Source organism: Dermochelys coriacea, chromosome 9, assembly GCF_009764565.3.
Source record: "Dermochelys coriacea isolate rDerCor1 chromosome 9, rDerCor1.pri.v4, whole genome shotgun sequence".
Taxonomy (NCBI): domain Eukaryota; kingdom Metazoa; phylum Chordata; order Testudines; family Dermochelyidae; genus Dermochelys; species Dermochelys coriacea.
Window position 1 is genome coordinate 29,130,853 of NC_050076.1, and position 21,323 is coordinate 29,152,175.

The 21,323-nt window shown below is 41.4% G+C and overlaps 1 protein-coding gene across 1 annotated transcript; it reads right to left on the minus strand.

The window, feature by feature from the left end:
• Positions 1-271: 271 nt before the first annotated feature.
• LOC119861918 (mast cell carboxypeptidase A-like) lies at positions 272-20,251 on the minus strand. Its single transcript, XM_038417699.2, has 11 exons — positions 20,036-20,251; positions 19,872-19,947; positions 17,553-17,677; positions 12,446-12,548; positions 11,679-11,780; positions 10,218-10,319; positions 8,864-8,974; positions 6,758-6,848; positions 6,373-6,578; positions 2,806-2,890; positions 272-619 (listed from the first exon to the last, which is right to left on the minus strand). Exons 1-11 carry the CDS (start codon positions 20,104-20,106, stop codon positions 432-434), a joined length of 1,260 nt encoding a protein of 419 aa, XP_038273627.1. The 5' UTR covers positions 20,107-20,251; the 3' UTR covers positions 272-431.
• Positions 20,252-21,323: the final 1,072 nt, after the last annotated feature.

Consider the following 21,323-nt stretch of genomic DNA (forward strand, 5'->3'; position numbering starts at 1 on the left):
TTAATGTAAAAAATTTGGTGCCCCAAATGCTCTGTATCCCAATTTCCTCTCCTGTAAAGGGGAGTTGGAAATTTTAACATTTCCAAAAAAATGGGAGAAAATGTCTTTTTAAAAATGTTTTGTTTTTTCAACCAGTTCTACTAATTAATGGGACTATTAATGTACTTAAATTTAGGCATATGCTTAAGAACCTTATCGAATCTGGGTTTAAGAATGAGAAGTGCTCTTATGCTCAATATTAGTGTTATTCTTGAACTCAGTTTCTGTTGGCTTATTTTAAAAGCTTGTTTATTGGTTTGTAAATATCAGCGAAAGGTCAGCAAATGCTACTAATAGGTACTGCTTTTTCTTCTATGGGTAGAAAGTGGCTCTGAAGGGAATCAATTTCTAACTATTTGAAAACAAAATATACTCTGTACATATGGCAAGAGTCATGAAGCATAGCTGAGGATATAATTGGCAATAGACTTGACTGCCAGCATAGTCTCCTTACAAGTTGACTTTATCTTAGATTCAGGGAGGAGAAAACCGTATCTGCCCTTGTCACGGAGCTCAAAGACGAAGGAGTATTTGATGCCCTGATCATAAGCCCAGTCCACAGAGCTACCAGAAGTAGAGTCTGTAAAACATACAATATTAGCATAATTAGTTGGTGCTACAGAAACAGAGACAGGAGAAAAGGGGCAAGAAACCCTTTTAAATAGGAGGGTATGTGTGTCAGAAGGATGGGGAAGTCATTGAGATTATTATTATTGTGTATATAGCACCAATAATGTGCTAGGCGCTTAGTAGTCAAGCATGAGGACAAGGTCCCTGCCCAGAAGAGCTTGCAGGAGTATGCATTAGACTAGTATGTAAAAGGACTGAACTATACTAGGGGAGCATCTGGCTCAAAGATTTTATTTCATTTCCTGTGTTGTTCTTTTAATCTAAAATAAAGGTACTTTTGACCAAAAGCATATGGCCATTCATTGAATATGGGAAGTGTAACAATAGGATGATATCTAAACAAAGACAAATTCATTCAGAGATAGTGAAGAAGTCCTTCTGGCTAAAAAGAATTTAAAACAAAACCAAATGAAAAGGTATAGTGGCTACTTATGGGAAAGTGGGAGGCTACTCTTCTTATAATGACAAGAGGAAGAATTTGGGTCACTATTTTTATGGAAATACTATTGAAGATAGTGGCAGGAAAAGGTCCTATTTTTCTAACAGTGGTGGAATGAGTGACAGTTGCCGTGTTTACTGTGTTGTTTTCTACTGGAACTGGGCAAGAATAAGTACAAGGACTTAACAGATAAATGCTTAAAAAGCATCAGGTGCCAAAACAAGCTTTCTGTTTGAAAGATATAATCTCCAGAGCAAAATCATAGGTCACATAGTTCAATGTACCACCCTTTTTGTTTTCATACAAGATTATGTAATATTTTGATTCACCAGTCAGAATGCGGAGCCTATTAATAATGAGCCCTATTCCCAACACCATGATGACACTTCATAACAAGTTTGCTAATGCTGCTGACAAGAATAAACACTTAGCAAACTATGGTAGGTTGGTTTAAATGCTGTAAGAAAACAAAATCAGTATTTGCCAAATAAAAAGGATAAAACTAATGTTGATTTCAAGCTTCTAAACTTCTTTACAAACAGTGGAAAGTTACATAAAAAAGAAAACCTATTTGGATACTTAACAGTGTCTCTCTAATATGATTCATGTTCCTTATGGTATCTGGGTTTGCAAAATGGACATTTTAATTCCAATCATTACCATAGTAAATGTAAATAATAAAACAAGTAAACAGTCCACATGAACTGTTGGTCTTTGCTGTTACAGCTTAGAAGTTCTTTGAATTTTGTGTTTGTGTTTTTTTTTAAATCTTTTGCTCAGTGAATTTATTTGCCAAGGGTGTTTGGGTTCTCTCATTTACTATGCTTTAATTTGCAAACTTAAATGCTAGCAGCATATAGTAAAATGTCTTTCCTGGCCCAAATACATTTTAGATCCTGAATCTTGCTATAAAATTATATTTGGCTACCTCACATCTTTGCACGACAATTGTGCACTAAACCTGCTCCTTTTTGGGTGATCAAAATATTGATGAGTTTGCATTCTTTATTATAATTTTTTATGTAATTTTCCACTCTTCTTCGCTGGTAGAGACAAAAATGGCAAAACCTGGGCTTCATGCTGTATTTCTTCCATTAGATCCAATTATAGATCTCATAAACACTGTGCACAATTGTGTATGAGAGAGCTGGACCAGAGGAACATACTGTCCTTTACATGGGTCTCTCCCATGTAGGAGAGAAAAAAATCTTTATCTTCCACTGGGTGGGGCAGCAGGGTAAGACACATTAAGTGTGTGTGTGTGCGTGCACGCGCATTGGCTCCTTTTGAGCCCTTCTGCCTCCTTGGCTACCAGAGAGTTTACCTTGCTCCAGAAAATCTTCCTCTGGAGGGATTACTATGAAAGCAGGAAAGTTAATTTAATTAAAGTTGAAGTTGATGGGGTTAATACTAATGTCCTACAGGTTTGATTGGACAGAGTAGCCATCCCACACTTCCTGATCATCCCCTCCCCAGCTACAGATTTAGTATCTCCAGTGGGGTCAGGGAAGGGAGTGACGAATGGTATGCAGAGGGAACACTCCTCATTGCCCTGTCCTTGACAGCACCCAGTTGGGGGTCTGCCAGGTTTCAGTCCTTCTCTCTTTGGAGGTGGAAGGGGCAGCAAGTCCCTGTATTACTAAATAACTTTGGTATGAGTGGTTTGTGTTTAAAAGAAAATGGATTCAGATACCTACAGATTAGAGTGGCCGATGCACCATATTCGTATTTTGTACCATACAGGCTGGATAAAGCTTCCATGGCTGCCTTTGCAACTTCAGTCTGGTTTTCAAAAGGAAGAACGAGAGAGAGTGAAAAGGAGAGCTAGTTGTTTGGAGATTTAAATACTTTGAGCAAATGCCATGAAAGCATATTTGTTTGGTGAACAAAGTCTGTCTTCTTAACAATTAGAACCTGCCTGCCTGCCTCTTTCTCCCTGTACTCTCGGAGAACATTACATCATAACTATGGAAAGATACTTTGGCTCTTATGTGTAAAAGTTGTTATTGGTAACTAGGGGCTCAGTCCTGCACCTAGTGAAATCAACAAGAGTTTTGCTATTGATTTCAGCAGAGCAGGATTGAGTCTTGTCTCCACACATGGCATCTGGCAGGTGATACTGTAAGAAAGGGGATAGATTACATTATTCTTAAATTACAAATTAAGTTCAAAGCAAAAGTGGCCAAGGAAATGGTCATCAAGGAATCACTTATTCTGTGGCCTCATTCAGTAGCTTTTGGAAGAAGGATTACAAAGATTGAGGGGCTCGGTAATTGGATGAGGATCCTTTAGAACCAGTTCACCATTGTATTACTCCAGTTCTGCACTGGTGTTACTCCTTTGGAGTTAACTTGGAATAAAACTGCAGTAGTGCCCCAGGCCTAAATCACTGGTTTGAATGTGGCACAAATTGGTAGGGTAGTGAATGATTAGACATTTGTTGTTGTTTAGTGACCAGTTTTATTTTTCATTTGGTGGATTTAGGATATTTCCTATTATGTCCAAACCACAAATGCCATTGTAGCAGTCTTACTTGAGTGGGTAAGGACTCAGCAAGCAGACTTCTATCCCTACAGATGGGCTTGCTCTAGATCAGCCCGTCACCTTTCTAAATTCACTTAAGGAACAATTACGATAAAATCTGATATTTAACAGGAGATGATCACCTGCAGCTGGCAAACAGAGAAATGGGGCAAGAAGCAGCTAATAAAAAGGTCCAGCCAATCTAATAACCATGGCTTTGTTGTTGGATTGCCTAGCTAAGCAAGCAGCTTGAGGAGACACTTACATTGGAGGGTTTGGTATTGTGTCAAAGTTCCTCCACTGCCTTGGTGGGTCCTGTGCTTATTGGCGGATTTGCTCGCCTCAGAGATTCATAGCAGCCCTCAGTTTGGCCACTTTCGTGGCTCAAATCTGCTGTTCACTCAGCCTCATCACTGGCCAGCATGGGGAAAAGGAAGAAGAACAATTCCACACAGTCTCTGCTGCACCACTTAGTGGATCGGGGAACAGGCCAGAGACCTTTCCCTCTGGTGGAACCCACAGTCCAGTTCAACTCTTCCGGTATCAAGTAGGGAGTTGGGGGAATGGAGGGTTGGGGGATCTGTTAAATATCAGATTTTATCGTAATTGTTCCTTAAGTGAATTTAGAAAGGTGACGGGCTGATCTAGAGCAAGCCCATCTGTAGGGATAGAAGTCTGCTTGCTGAGTCCTTAACCACTCAAGTAAGACTGCTACAATGGCATTTGTGGTTTGGACATAATAGGAAATATCCTAAATCCCAGCCCCGCTTCGCGCCCCAGCCCGACCGACCCAGCCCTTAGAGCCAATCCTTATCCCGAAGTTACGGATCCGGCTTGCCGACTTCCCTTACCTACATTGTTCTAACATGCCTGCCCTCTACTCTGGGTTCCAGCCCATGGCCCTGTAGATTACAGCTGTCTACAGTGGCTCCTGTAACAGCTGTGTGACAGCTACAACTCCCTGGGCTACTTCCCCATGGCCTCCTCCCAACACCTTTATTCTCACCACAGGACCTTCCTCCTGATGTCTGATAATGCTTGTACTTCTGAGTCTTCCAGTAGTATGCCTTCTCACTCTCAGCTTCTTGCACCTCTTGCTCCCAGCTCCTCACATGCACACCACAAACTGAAGTGAGCTCCTTTTTAAAACCCAGGTACTCTGATTAGCCTGCCTGTCTTAATTGATTCTAGCGGCTTCTTGATTGGCTGCAGGTGTTCTAATCAGCCCATCTGCCTTAATTGTTTCCAGAAAGTGATTGGGGCATTTAGTGCACTGAACTGATTGTTCTGGAACCTTCCCTGTTACCTTACCCAGGGAAAAGGGACCTACTTAACCTGGGGCTAATATATCTGCCTTCTATCACTCTCCTGTATTCCCCTTTTGCGGCATGAGGGAAACCCTGGCACACATATATTTGGAGTGTGCCAGGCTGTAGCCCCTATTCTGGCTCCTCACGAATATTTTATTACGCTTTTGGTTGCAGTTTTCCCCTCACCTTCTTATTTATACACTCCCTATCCGCGTCCCAAGAAAGTCACAGGATCTCTTGGTCAACCTCCTCCTGGCCCTAGCTAAAATGGCCATCTATAAAACCAGAGTGAGGATGTTGGCCAATGGAGTCTCCTGTGACTGTGGGGCCTATTTCCGATCCTCTGTCCGTTCTCGTATCCAGGCAGAGTTCCTCTGGGTGGCATCCACTGACTTCCTTGATGCCTTTGAGGAGCAGTGGGTGCTGTCCGGGGTTCTCTGCTCGGTGTCCCCGTCCAGTTCCCTTCATTTGACCCTTTGACCACACTCCTGTCCCTGTTATTTCATTAGTTGTCCCCCATATTTATTTGGTGTCCAGATCCTGTGGATCCCCCTCTTAGGCTGGGAGGGGAATCCTTTAGCAGTGGGCGGGCTTTGCCTGCCCACTTCCCGGATCCCAATAGGATCACTCTCCTGTAGCCATCTGGCCTGATCCTGTCACAGTATATATATATATATTTTCTTTATTGGGTGGGCATTTAGAGAGGGTGCAGTTTGGAGCTTGTTAAATTTGACAATGATCTGGTAAGAAAAGGTTGAGTTTGGCTGAAAATGTAGAGAGGGGTCTGATCTCCTCCTCTAAGGTGCTAATGGATTTTTGTGTAGATAATGGGAGCAGAGCTGGGTTGATAATGGGGACGGGGAAAATCACAAATAACTTGAAGTCATGTTTATTCCATATGTTTTGAAAAGAAATGTTTCTGATTATTTGAAATATTTCACAATATTTGTTGAAAACAGACTATGGAAAAAACTAAGTTATCTTATTTTCCCCATTTCTCCCTCTTTCCACCTTCATTTTCTTCTACTATTTTGCCTCTAAAAAAGAAAAAATACTAAATTGAAAAGAAAATGAGAAAGAAAATCTGACTAAATGTTTCATTTTCCAGTTCCATAAAAAATATAAGCAACACAAAGTTGTGAAAATTTCACATTTTAAAAAAAGTTGTTTGATTTTTTAAAAAGTTTCAGTCGAAAAATTTTCACAAGCTCTAAATGGGAATTGAAGGCACACAAGAATCCATGTGAAGGTCTCAGTATCTCAGAGTACTGGATTCATAGTTTCCAAAAGTTTACATGAGTACGCTACCCAAGCTGATTCTGATTTCATTTTTCCTGGTGTAAATCATGAATAGCTCTGCTGAAGTCAGTGATGTGTGAGATCAAATTCAACCCTTACAAACTCATCATGGGTCTATTTTTCTCTACATACCAGTTCATCGTGATTAGGTGCTTTATGGAAAGTATAGCCATAAGGGAACATCAACATCTGAGAATAAGCATGGATGGTCAGGTAAGCCTTGATGGAAGAGAGGTGGTTACGAATGAAGGTGGCAACAGCTTTAGTCTCATCCTCCGATTCTGGTGCAGGTCCATAGTAGGTTTCATCACATGGGTCATCTGAGATGAAACCAGTAGCTGCAAATAAGATTTGTATTCACAGTTTATCATTATTTGAATTACAGCCTAAATTCAGTTAAGTGTTAATTGGAATATTAAACTTCTTCATTTTCATTGACTCACCAATTTACCCACATCATCAACCAACTCCTGCTGATTAGTTTTAATATCTTCTTTATTTTAGTTAAATTACTTACTGCCCCATGCAGCAGCGAAGTTCCTGTTCAGGTCAGTGCCAATGCATTTGGTGCTGGAGTTTTTGGAACGGTTCTTTCTCCACATACGATCCTGCAAGACAAAATGATTGAAGTATTTAAACCTCATCTTCCTTATTTTCTCAGATTGGGCACACTGTGAAAGGTAAAAATTGATTCAGAACTTGTCTAAAATCCACATGGTTAACAGGAGGACTTTCATCTTTAAAATAAAAGACAATACCAGTCAAAGGAAAAGCCGTCCACAGGGAATGCACATCTAATGAATTTTTCCTGTGTCAGTCTGAGTCTCCAAAGCATGAACTGTACCTCAAATCTACAATGTGTTAGCAAAGAACCAAACAATTAGAACAGGCATTTTTCTTCCCATTTGCTTGGATTTCAGTTCCCAGCTGGCTATATAGGATGCTTTCAAGTAACTATAAACACAGGGCCTGATGTGACTGCAGATAAAGTACTGAGAACTGCAGAGAATACAAAGAGAAAGCATCCTGTTCTGATCCTTAGAACAATCTATCATATTTGAGAAGCAATGGAATAATTATTAATGGGTGAAATTCATATATACTCCCTGCTCCATATAACCCATGTAATCAAGCTTTGTGTAGGGGCAGGGGATAGAATCTACCCCTCACAGCCAGTCCATGGACTGCAACACAGCCCCTCCACCAATGTTGTCTGAATAAGGGGCACAGCTTTTGGTCTCCCCTATGCATGGGGTTGGGGCAATTGGATTGGTGTAAGTGTGGATCACGTATCGTCATCCTATTCCAACTTAAATAGTCTTCTCTGCACCAGCCTGATCAGGGCCAGTGTAGAACCCCACTAGCATTAGCAGAAGATGCAAAAGACTGGCTGTGTAACCTCTTCATCCATTTCCCCATCTCCACAAAAGGTCAATGAGGGACTTATATGGTATCAAGGACTTTGATCAAGCCCTCCTACTTTACCTGGGTTAATTTTGATTTTGATAGTGACATGAACTAAAAATAAAAAACCTATGATCCTCTACATAGAAAATGATGCGATTCTTTGTCTTGAACAAGAACATAGAAAAGCCATATTGGCTCAGAGCAATGATCCGTGTAGCCCTGTAGCCTGTCTTCTGACAATGGCCAGTGCCAGATGCTTCAAAGGGAATGAATGGAACGGGACTATTTTGCGTGATTCAGTTCCTGTTGTCCAGGCCAAGTTTCTGGCAGTTGGAGGTTTAGGGACCTCCAGAGCATGGGGTTGCATCCCTGACCATTTTAGCTAGTAGCCATTGATGGACCTATCCACCATGAATTTACCTAATTCCTTTTTTGAACCCAGTTATACTTTTGGCCTTCACAATATCCCCTGGCAATGAGTTCCACAGATTGACTGTGCATTGTGTGTAGAAGTACTTCCTTTTGTTTGTTTTTAAAGCTGCTGCCTATTAATTTCATCAGGTGACTCCTAGTTCCTGTGTTATGTGAAGGGGTAAATAACACTTCCTTATTTAATTTCTCCTCAACATTCATAATTTTATAGACCTCTATTATATCCCCCCTTAGTTGGTCTCTTTTCTAAACTGAACAACCCCAGTCTTTTTAATTGCTCCCCATATGGAAGCTGTTCCATCCTCCTACTCATTTTTGTTACCCTTCTGTGTACTTTTTCCAATTCTAATATATCTTTTTTGAGATGGGGTGACCAGAACTGCATACAGTATTTAAGGTGTGTGTACCATGGATTTATATAGTGGCATTATTATATTTTCAGTCTTATTAACTATCCCTTTCCTAATGGTTTCTAATATCCTAATAACAACTAGATCTTTCTTGGGTGGTAACAGTTAACTTAGACCCCATCATTTTGTATGTATAGTTGTGATAATTTTTTCCAATGTGCATTACTTTGCACTAGAGGGAAGTATTGGCAATCTAAGGGAATCCTTGGTCTATTAAATAGTTTATTACAGTATTGTTCTAAGTTGTACTCTCAGGAATAATAACTTCAAGGTCATAGAGAGATGTTTTTATTTTAAGTGGGGATGTAAAATCTTAATGATTCTCAGACACTAAAATAGGTGAGCGATAGAAAATAACTAAATGTGGATAGTACTTGAGTCCAGCTCCAGCTATAGCCATCAATGTTGAACACTGGGAGAACATAGAAGTTCAGACTGTCCAATAGATGTGTCATGATCTTGTCCTTCTTATAGTTGCTGGCTGCCTGTAAGAGAGAGACATGTACACAGAAGTATGGTTTAGTGCAGTGGTTTTCAAACTGAGGGTCACGACCCAGTACTAGGTTGTGGAATGTAAAGCACTGGGTTGTGGTGGTTCTGGTCAGCAATGTTGACTGGGCCTTTAAAAGTCCTGTCGGTGCTGCTAGGCTAAGGCAGGCTAGTTCCTACCTGTTCGGACACTGCGCTGTGCCCCGGAAGCAGCCAGCAACAGGTCTGGCTCCTAGGTTGGGGAGCCACGGGACTCCGTGTACTGCCCCTGCCTTGAGCACTGGCTCCAGACTCCCATTGGCCTGGAACCAGCCAATGGGAACTGGGGGAGGGGGCGGTGCCTGCAGGAAAGAGCAACATGGAGCTGCTTGTGCGCCTCCACCTAGGAGCCAGACCTGCTGCTGGCCGCTTCTAGGGTGCAGTGCAGTCTGCGGTGCTCGGATAGGCAGGAAGCCTGCCTTAGCATCCCCGCTGCACCTGCGACTGGGAGCTGCCCGAGGTGAGCCCCCCCAAACCTGGAGCCCCTTCCTGCACCCCAAACCCTTCAACCCTGACCCCACCCCAGAGCCTGCACCTCCAGCCCAGGGTCCTGACCCTCTCCTGCACCCCAACTCCCTGCCCTAACCCAGAGCGCCCTCTCAAACCCCTCATCCCCAGTTCCATTGCATTGCGGGCATCACCAATTTTCTTCAACTGGGTCGCCAGAAAAGAAGTTTTAGAACCACTGGTTTAGTGCAGCTCTGTCCCAGCATTACATTGCTGAAGACTCCAATTATGTAATAAAAAATGACTTCACAAATACAGATGAGTTTCAGCAAACAAGTACTTTAACACAGAATATGCCAAGAGATCAAAAAGATCTTTTTCATTATAAATTTGCCTTTTGATTTAGGCCAAAACCCCACCCAGAGGGGTCTTTTTCAGACCCTGCTTCTCTTACTTCACCCCCACAACAGCCACATCTGAGAAAAGAGGCAAGTCTCCAATTTGGCTTTCTTCCCCTCTCCTACAGAACAGTTATTACAGTCTATGAGGCATCTTTCACATTCCATTTAATTGCTGGGGAAAGGATATTTGGCTACTCTTGGTGGAGCGCCCACTATAGGATACAAGTAGTACTCTGTGGTAACTGGGCATGGCTAGGCTACATAGCTCCATAGAGCAAAGGAAGTAGGCCAGGATGTAACCCCTAGCAAAATTCTGGATATGGAATATCTGAATGAGATCATGTTTGCTCACCTGCTTCACAAACCACTGGCAGAATGCAGGTGAGATCCATTCTCGTGCATGGATCCCACAGTCCATGAAGACGGCCTTCTTCCTGCCGCTCTCCTTCCCAACCTGCTCAAAGAGAAAGATGTTACTCTTCTTCGTTGTGGAGCTGTTCCTCTGTTAACTGGGCCCTGCAGAGCCCACACTGACACTTCTACAAGATAAAACATGCCCCTCCTTAGCCTGTGGCCCTTTGAGAGAACTTTACAGGAAAAAAAATATCCAAAGTAGTGAATGCTACACTTTATGTGTAGAACATTCAGAACTGATATGAATAGTGATGTCATGAAACCTGCCCCTCTCTTCTGTATGGTAGAAGGAAAATGTCAGTTTAGTTACCTATGGTGCTTGCAGCTATATAACTACTATGATTTTGTTTTCTTTTATGGTTGCTTTAACTATCACATAGACTATTGTCCGAAGAAGCAGCTGCCATTTCGTGAGACATGAAACACGCCGCTGTCTCATGAAGACTTTACTATTTTTTGTTTTGATTGTTTTCTCTTAACCTACAGAAAGTCATTCACGCTGAAAGTATATAGTTTTTGCGAGCAGAAAACTTATCAAGTGTTAAAAATGCAGTTAGCAAACTCATTTATTTTGCCCTTAGTATAAATGGGGTAACTGAGATTCAAGAATACTGGGCTTTTAAACCGTGGGTATTTTATGTATGGCTAGAACCCAGTTCACTTTTATACTGGCTGCAGCATTTTTTTATGCCTTTCTCCTGACACAGAATTGAAAAGTCTTGATGGGAAATGTTATTTCAAGCAGGATTAATTCCTTATTGGATATCCATTGCCTCAGTATGAGATAGTGTCACAGAAAGTGGCTGGACCTCTCTTCCACCTCTCTTTCTGTCAGCCACAGAGTCCCTGTGCAGGAGAGGAGTTTCTCCATGGTCCCAAAAGAGGAGGGAAATGCTATGAGAGCAGCATTCCATCCTCACCCAGTGGGTGCGATCCATGAGATTTGAGTCCTTCTCACAGAAGTCTTGCCTAAGTAAGGCTTACAGGATTTGGCTCTAAATAAAGATCCGCTGATCTGTTTATTTTCATAGATCTTTTGTTAGGTATTCAGCATCTAGACTGTATTTAAGGGACCATAGCTAATGTACTCAGTATTGGCTTATATCTGTCTGTCCGGGTCCTTTTACCACATATATCACTGCAGTATCCTATCTGTCTCTGCAAACCCTGTATCTCCATTGCTATTTCCCAACTGCAGTATCGGTGTTAAATCTGGTCACTTTCTAAGACAATATGTCATCTAAATGTGTTTCTTCATATTAGCCTTGGAAATGTAATAGACTGGAGCAGTATTATTTATGTATGATGTTGTTTTCACCTCTACTTAATTAATTTGTATTATATTTGAATATCTGAACCACTCTTCATGTGCGTAATCTCACCGGAAAGAAATGCATACCTGAAGGAGGTACATAGGTCGCTTTTCAAAAGTACTTCCAATCTGGATGCGGGAGACCAGTTTTGGATAAATTTTAGTAATTCTAGCAGTCCAGGCAGCAATCTAGATTACAAATCATATGCAGTTACGGAACAAGTTTTGGATTAAATATGATTCAGAATCAAAGGGGGGCTGTCTCTGATTACAGTACTGATTCAGGAAAGCATCCTCATTCAGGGTAGCACATAATCACATGCTTAAATTTAAGCCAGTAGGACTTAAGCACATGCTTTCTTGTTTTCTTGATTCAGGGCTCCATTTGTCTCAAAGGGTTAAATATTCTTTCCCCAACCTGAGTAATTTGATTGGCTGCTTGGGTTATATACAGGGGAAAATCGGAGCAATCTCATTTCCCCCTTCCCTCTTCCAGGCTTCGGGGGAGCTGCAGAGATGCTCCTTCGTGGCTACTTGGAAGCTGGAATGGCCTCTCAGTAATTTCTCCCCCTTCTCCCACTCCCTTTGTGCAGATGGCAGGACTAGAAGATTTGTATGGTGGCAGATTGTCTGATCCCACTTCTCCCCCACAATCTCTCGTTCCCAAAACCCATTGCATTGCACATGACTAACCCACAGGGATGGGGCCCCATGCTGTGCAAAAGGTGTACACTTTCTCTGTGGCCTTTTCAAATTCTGCTGGAGAGGCCTCTACAAATCCTGCCAAAGAGACCTCTGCAGCTGTGAAGGGGAGGCCAGGATTTGCCCGTAAATCCATAAGCTTTGTACCATACCTTGTCCCAGTCATTGTACTTTGTGTAACTGTGTCTGCCAGTAAAATTCCTCTTGCCATCAAACTGTTTTTCAATCTCTTCTTGTAGGTTATGCAATAAAATTCTATAATACAAAATAATATATATGCTGGCTGGTAAAGAAAATATTAATCACATTCAATACATCTGTCTAAGACAGCGGTTTTCAACCTTTTTTCATTTGTGGACCCTTAAAAATTTCAAGTGGAGGAGTAGACCCCTTTGGAAATCTTAGACATAGTCTGCGGGCCCCCAGGGGTTTGCGGACCACAGGTTGAAAACCACTGATCTAAGGTAATTATAGGGCCCATTGGCATAGCCTGTGAGCACCTCACAGACTTCAATGAGTTTATTCTTACAACACCTCTGTAAGATAGGGAAGAACTATCCCTATTTTATAGATGAGGATCTAAGGCACAGAAATACTTTTGCCTATTCTATACTAGAAAATTAGGTTAGTTTAACTACACTGATGAGGGGTATGAAAAATCCACGCCCTCAAGTGGTGATGCTAATCCAACCTAAGTCCCTGTGTAGATAGCATTAGAAGAATTCTTCTGTCGACCTAGCTACCACCTCTGTACCAAACAACATCCAAGAACCACACAACGTCCGTGCAATCATTCCTTTCATGGAACCCCCACCAACACTGATTCTAACAACAGATGCCTCTATAATAGGCTGGGAAGCCCACCTAAATGACTGCAAAATCCAGGGCAAGTGGTCTCTCATGGAATTGGTTTTCCATAACAACCTTTTGGAACTAAGAGTTGTCAGAAATGCCTGCGCACACTTTCTCCTTCTCATCAGAGATACTCACACAAAAGTTATGACAAACGATATAGAATGGATGTTTTACATATATTGCCAATAGAGTGCCACATAGCTCTGGGGATGATCTGCGTCCTGGAGAGGATTTAGGACTGGGTCAGATGCTGGTTTAAGAGTGCCATCCATGAGGAGGAATTTCAGCTTTAACTCCCAGTTCTTTTGGGACCTAGCTTTCAACTGTTGGCAGAAGGTGAACTTCTGCAGGATTTTTTTTTAGAATTGAAGAATGGAAATTTTAAAGTATTACAAAAAAGAATGGAAACTCTAAGAAGAACTATAAACTAACACTATTAAATAAACGTAAATAAGTAAACTGGACTGCTACTCGTTCCATCTCAAGCCAGGGGCGGCTGAGAAGGAACTAAGGGCAGTTGGCCTGTGCGGCGCTAGATAGCCTTATGGCAGAGCATGAGGGAGGGAGGGTGCATGTGTGGGCCAAATGGACTCTGCTACCAAAATTCTCCGATAAAAGGCACAGATGCACCTAGAGTGGGCACTAAGCATACTATAGAGTTTTAAGTGTAGACAAGCCCTAAGAGACTTGCCCAAGGTCACACCCAAATTATGTGGCAGAGCAAGGAATTGAGCTTGTGCGTTTCCTGAGTCTGAGGTTAGCACTCTAACTCCTGACCATCCTTCCTCTCTGATCAGGTATATTTAATAACATAGTATTATCAAGCCAAAGAAAAATGCTTTACAGACTAACTGTAGTAAAGTCCTTGTACTTGGTTCAGAAAGATAATAAATTTCCAGGACATTTGCATCCTCTACAGCAAACAGGGAAAGATTAAGAATGAGCTCTCAAAACTGGATACTCTCATAAAGAACCAACCTTCCACACAAACTTCCTCGTGGCTGGACTTTACAAAAACTAGACAAGACATCTACAACACACACTTTGCTTCTCTACAAAAGAAAAAGGACACTAAGCTATCTAAACTACTACATGCCACAAGGTCCACAACAGTGATTCCCTTAACCCACCCAGCAATATTGTTAATCTGTCCAACTATACTCTTAGCCCAGCAGAAGAATCTGTCCTATCTTGGGGCCTCTCCTTTTGCCCCTCCACCACCACGAACATGATACAGTTCTGTGGTGACCTAGAATCCTATTTTCTACGTCTCCGACTCAAGGAATATTTCCAACACACCTCTAATCAACGTATTAACCCACAGGGACCTTCCTACCAACACTACAAAAAGAAGGATTCTGGGTGGACTCCTCCTGAAGGTCGAAATAACAGACTGGACTTCTACATAGAGTGCTTCCGCCGACGTGCACAGGCTGAAATTGTGGAAAAGCAGCATCACTTGCCCCATGACCTCAGCTGTGCAGAACACAATGCCATCCACAGCCTCAGAAACAACTCTGACATCATAATCAAAAAGGCTGACAAAGGAGGTGCTGTCGTCATCATGAATAGGTCGGAATATGAACAAGAGGCTACTAGGCTGCTCTCCAACACCACTTTCTACAAGCCTCTGATCCCACTGAGGGTTACCAAAAGAAACTACAGCATTTGCTCAAGAAACTCCCTGAAAAAGCACAAGAACAAATCCGCACAGACACACCCCTGAACTCCCGACCTGGAGTATTCTATTTGCTACCCAAGATCCATAAACCTGGAAATCTTGGACGCCCCATCATCTCAGGCATTGGCACCCTGACAGCAGGATTGTCTGGCTATGTAGACTCCCTCCTCAGGCCCTACTCTACCAGCACTCCCAGCTATCTTCGAGACACCACTGACTTTCTGAGGAAATTACAGTCCATCAGTGATCTTCCTAAAAACACCATCCTAGCCACTATGGATGTAGAAACCCTTTACACCAACATTCCACACAAAGATGGACTAGAAGCCATCAGGAACAGTATCCCCGATAATGTCACGGCTAACCTGGTGGCTGAACTTTGTGACTTTGTCCTCACCCATAACTATTTCACATTTGGGGACAATGTATACCTTAAAATGGCACTGCAATGGGTACTCACATGGCCCCACAGTATGCCAACATTTTTATGGCTGACTTAGAACAACACTTCCTCAGCTCTCGTCCCCTAATGCCCCTACTCTACTTGCGCTACATTGATGACATCATCATCTGGACCCATGGAAAAGAAGCCCTTGAGGAATTCCACCATGATTTCAACAATTTCCATCCCACCATCAACCTCAGCCTGGACCAGTCCACACAAGAGATCCACTTCCTGGACACTACGGTGCTAATAAGCGATGGTCACATAAACACCACCCTATAGCAGAAACTTACTGACCGCTATTGCTACCTACATGCCTCTAGCTTTCATTCAGATCACACCACACGATCCATTGTCTACAGCCAAGCTCTACAAATTAACCACATTTGCTCCAACCCCTCAGACAGAGACAAACACCTACAAGATATCTCTCATGCATTCCTACAACCACAATACCCACCTGCTGAAGTGAAGAAACAGATTGACAGAGCCAGAAGAGTACCCAGAAGTCACCTACTACAGGACAGGCCCAACAAAGAAAATAACAACGCCATTAGCCATCACCTTCAGCCCCCAACTAAAACCTCTCCAATGCATCATCAAGGATCTACAACCGATCCTGAAGGACAACCCATCACTCTCACCAATCTTGGGAGACAGGCCAGTCCTTGCTTACAGACAGCCCCACAACCTGAAGCAAATGCTCACCTGCAACCACACACCACATAACAGAACCACTAACCCAGGAACCTATCCTTGCAACAAAGCCTGTTGCCAACTGTGTCCACATATCTATTCAGGGGACACCATCATAGGGCCTAATCACATCAGCCACACAATTAGAGGCTCGTTCACCTGCGCATCTACCAATGTGATATATGCCATCATGTGCCAGCAATGCCCCTCTGCCATGTACATTAGTCAAACTGGACAGTCTCTATGTAAAAGAATAAATTGACACAAATCAGACGTCAAGAATTATAACATTCAAAAACCAGTCGGAGAACACTTCAATCTCTCCGGTCACACGATTACAGACTTGAGAGTGGCTATCCTTCAGCAAAAAAACTTCAAAAACAGACTCCAATGAGAGACTACTGAATTGGAATTAATTTGCAAATTGGATACAATTAACTTAGGCTTGAATAGAGACTGGGAGTGGATGAGTCATTACATAAAGTAAAACTATTTCCCCATGTTATTTATCCCCCCACCCCACCCCACCCCCCACTGTTCCTCAGATGTTCTTGTTAACTGCTGGAAATGGCCCACCTTGATTATCACCACAAAAGGTTTTCCTCCTTCCCCCCTCCTTCCTGCTGGTAATAGCTCATCTTAAGTGATCACTCTCCTTACAGTGTGTATGATAAAACCCATTGCTTCATGTTCTCTGTGTGTGTATATAAATCTCCCCACTGTATTTTCCACCAAATGCATCCGATGAAGTGAGCTGTAGCTCACGAAAGCTTATGCTCAAATAAATTTGTTAGTCTCTAAGGTGCCACAAGTACTCCTTTTCTTTTTTGCGAATACAGACTAACACGGCTGCTACTCTGAAATCTGATTCCAGGATATTATTTTTAGTATAGTTGAGTTTACTTCAGACAATGGCTTAAAAGCAGTAACGAAAGTTTTAGGTCTCTAGGTACTCAATCATTCTCTCTCTGCTGAGCCCACTATATTAATAGCGTGTGCTATTTCTCTAGGGTCTTTTATCTGAGGATGTCAAAGCACTTGCAGACACTTACGAATTAAGTCTCGCTGTGATGTAATTATTATCCTCATTTTACAGATGGGGACAAGTAGGTTAACACCCAGATTTCCCTTTTTTGGGGGTATCCATCTGGGGACACATTGGGCTTGATTTTCAGCAGTACTGAACATCCACAATGCTCATCAAAGTCAGTGGGACTCCATGTATGTGTAAGGGTTGACTCCATGCATCCTTTACAAGACTAGGGGCCTTTGTTGTGTTGTTGGGATTCTGTAGCACTAAAACAAATCAGAGAAGTGGTTTGGGAAAAATGCAAAAATCTTAGCACTCGGAACCAAAGTAAAATCTAAATCCTTGGACATTTCACAACCCTAAACAATGGTATTCCTGTGTAAAGGTTTTCTTGTTTTCTTGTTTCTTGTGGAGTGCAACAGATATGGGATTAATTGAAAGTCAGAGGGATGTGAGCTCCTTAGATACTTAGGTGTTTCTGAAAACCTCCCCACTGGTCTACAGACAACGTCCTTTTATTCTGCATTGCTAGAATAATTAAGTAAAACTTACTCATATTGTATTTCATTCTGTTCCATGAGGGTCTGGACAGATCTAGACTGATGTGCACTGACATGGAAATCCACCTGCATCTGAGTGACTATATGAGGGGCTGAATCTGGGTGCCAGAAGTCAATCTGCACAGGAAGAAATTCAAATAGTCTCATTTTAGTATGTAGTCAAGTCAAGCATGCACTTGTGAATGGTGAGTAGTTCAGTGCTCAGGAGAACCATTATAGGTCAGTGTTTTGTTTTCTCTTTGAAATAAAGCCCTATTTCTATATATTTCTGAGAATGGAACCAACTCAGAAGTTCGAGTCTGCTATGAAGGACTGTTTTTCAACTGCTCTGGTATTGATCATTCAACAATAACTGTGCTAAATCATAACTGGTGTCACTTTAGATTATGATTTAAAAAGAATATTTTTCCTAAAATACACCCTTGAATGCAAACAGGAGAGAAGAACTGTAATCATTGCTCCAGTCGCACAAAGCATGTTTCAGCATATCTACAAAGAAACTGAAGAAACTGAAACTGGGGCCCGAATGAAAAGGTATTACATGTCTGCTCAAACTCCCATTGGTTTCAGTTGGAGCTGGATCAGGAGGGTCCTTCATTTAAAACTCGTAAGCATGAATCTAAAATTCATCCGATGCTTTTATGAAAAGGTGATGCTTCAGTTCTGCTGCTGTTTAGATGTTAGCAGAACTTCTTTTCATATTATAGTAGAAGTCACAATGCTTCTGTTATCGTAGCCAATGGCAAAATTCCCATTCCAAAAAGAGAATGCTGACATTGACTTCAATGGGAGAAAGACCAGGCTCATGAGAGGATATTATGTAAATACACAGCATTTCATTTTCATCGGTATAATTAATAATGTGTTAGGCATTCCAAGATCAACACCTCTTTTGGAGATGTAGACTGCATACAATTTACATTGCATCATGCTGAAAATTATGGAAACTTTCAAACAATATGTTTTTTTATTCTCCTAAAATATGCTCCAATTTTGTTCAGTATTTTTAAGGACTTTAGATGTTTTCTTGATGGGGGAGGAAAAATGTTTAATTTGAAACATTTTCCTAGCACTTCAATGTTATTTTGATTATAAACTAGTGCTTCTTGTTGCTTTTATTTATTTGGATTAATTATAATAACATAGTTTTTGAAAAGTCCTTAGGCTACAGAGTAGAAAAGTCAGCTTGTCATGCTGCCACTGAAGTCATAACAGTTCCATTAAAATGTCAATGGAACCCCTGCATGGTTTTCAAAAACTATTTTACATTTTGCTTTATAAACATTTTGAACATACATAAACCCAAAGGTTGATATGGAAAGGTAAGTGTGCTGAAAGCAGCTGAATCTGCCATATATCTATTTTAGTGCCCTCTTTTCTGAACAGAAACCTTTTTATGCTAAGGTTCACATGAGAGCAACATTTTGGGACTGATTTATAAACTTCTGATAAACCCCTATGTAAAATAGTCCTGGAGTTGCTATAATACTGAAATGCTAGGTACAGTACTTTCTAAAAGGCTCTGTGTGTAGAAAACCCTTATGTTAACATAAAGACCACGTAGCAGCTAGAAAATATTTTCCTCTGATTCATTCCATCTGGGAAGAGAAATGGGTTTTCCTCAGAATTGGCATGGGATTTTTTTCCCATTAAATCCATGGATCCCTTAAGATCTCTGCGTCTTTATCCAATCAGCAGAAACTTCCAGTTGGAAATCTGTCTAGTTTGCAAAGAGAAAGAGCTTTTGAATAGTCTAGGACTATGGGGAAGACTTCAGCAGAGCTGCAGCTCTGACCACCTCTGGGAGTAGGGGATTTTTGGGGTGCATTATTTTACCCTGTGTAGCACAGAGCAGAGGATAGCGTGTAGAGTCCTCTGTCTTCAGAAACTTGACTGCAACCTCCATTGAGTTCAATGGCAGCTGTGCATATATATGTTAGTATAGAATTTGTGATGTCTTAACTGCTTTATCTGTCTCTAAACTAGATTGGAAGCCCCTGAGGATAAGGGCTGTGTCTTGTTTAATGTCTGTACAGTCCCAAGCACGTTGTCAGAATGCAATAAAAATATGACATTGTCTTGTAATATAATCAAGTATCAGAGGGGTAGCCGGGATCTTTAAAAGTGGCAAAGAGTTCTGTGGCACGTTATAGACTAACAGATTAACAGTATATGCACCAATATGTCTGTTAGTCTATAAGGTGCCACAGGACTCTTTGCTGTTGTAATATAGTGTTGTTTTAAAATTTCCACAGCACAACATACCAGGTATTGAATAACCAGAACCCAAATCCCCCGAAAAATTTCTCACCTGTTTAATGCTGGCCAGGTACTTCAAGAAGTTCACTTGTTTTTCATTCTGAGGCTTCACACGGAATACCTTTACACTTCAAAACATAAAGGAAAGAAGTGAGTAACAGATCTGAGCATCAAAAATGTTTCTATCCAGGTTCAGTTAAAGCAAGAAAGCTCTACCTGTCAAAACAGCAAGAAGAAGTAAGAGCAAAAGTAGCTACAATCAAGCCTAAAGGCACCATAGACTTCATGTTTCTTGTTTCTCTAGAGCAAATACTGTCTGTCAGCTCAGTTCTACTCTGCTTCTTATTGCTCTGTGAGCAACTGACTTCCTCTTGGACTTTTATTGGACAGCATGAGGTGGTTTTGTGACTTAACCTACATGCATAATGTAATTAAGATTCATATTAATTATTCCAGGCTAGATGGGAGAAGAACACTATGCCTACTTTGTGTGATCATCTGCATTTAACATCTAAAAAAAACCAACGCCACAACTGAAGGTTGGCTTGTGAATAAAGTCTCAGTGACGTACTCCACAGGAAGTCTTATTTGTATCAGTTAGTTGTGTAAGCAATACTCTTCATTGTGAGTAAGGTCAGTCTGGCTAAAAGGTACAATAAGAAACAGTTACTTGAATGAAGATGTGATTTGTATAAATTAGAACCCAGCCGGCAACAGACTACCCATGCCCTTTCACCTACCAATCTCCCATTGAAGTCAATGGGAGCTTATGTTTAAAAGGACTGTGGGAAATGGGCAAGTTAAATAAGACATACTTATTTAGATTTTTTTTCAGGGGATGTCTGTGGTTTCCCTTCCTTTTTCACTGTGCAGATGCATATGGGAGTGGAGTCACAGAGTTATCCCAGCTTGTGTCTAGATTAACTCGCTCATTTAAATAACTCATTTATTTCTGCTTATGGCCTTTTCTAGGCTTGAGTCAAATCCTGGCTAATTGAAGTCAGTGGGAGTTTTGCCATTGATTTCAATGGGAACAGGATTTGGCACTACGTCTTTAGATGTCTGACACTTTTTCTTCAGATAAGTGTTATGTATGAATCAGCCACTCCTCAGAAATCTAAACTGCTATCAGATAATGTCAAAAATGATGGTTAAGACCTGCTTGATTTTTATCCCCATGTCCTATATCACATATACACATACTGTGTCTTATCTGGATCTAATACTTTGTCAATAGTAGTCTTTCATATCCATTTCCTTTGTTACATGTGTACTATCTATCTGCAAAAGTGCTTACCAATGCTAGGACTTCCTCACATTCTCTGCTATCAACTCTGAGCTAAATTCTGCTCTCGGTTACACCCCTGTATCTTTAGAGAAAGACTGTAAAGTCTTTGGAGCACGTATTGTCTTTTCATTATTATATGTGTGCAGTGTCTAGCAAAATGAGTCCCTGTCTCTTGCTGGGGACTCTAAGAGCTACTGCACCATAAATAATAAAATC

What these genes read in the sequence shown, in the direction of transcription:
- LOC119861918 (XM_038417699.2), bottom strand. Translation starts at nt 20,106, where the DNA reads ATGAAGTCTATGGTGCCTTTAGGCTTGATTGTAGCTACTTTTGCTCTT. An exon ending in GCCAGTGGTTTGTGAAGCAG is followed by an intron (nt 8,975 to 10,217) that starts GTGAGCAAACAT and finishes TCTCTCTTACAG; the next exon opens with GCAGCCAGCAACTATAAGAA. An exon ending in ATAGCTGGAGCTGGACTCAA is followed by an intron (nt 6,849 to 8,863) that starts GTACTATCCACA and finishes TTTGTCTTGCAG; the next exon opens with GATCGTATGTGGAGAAAGAA.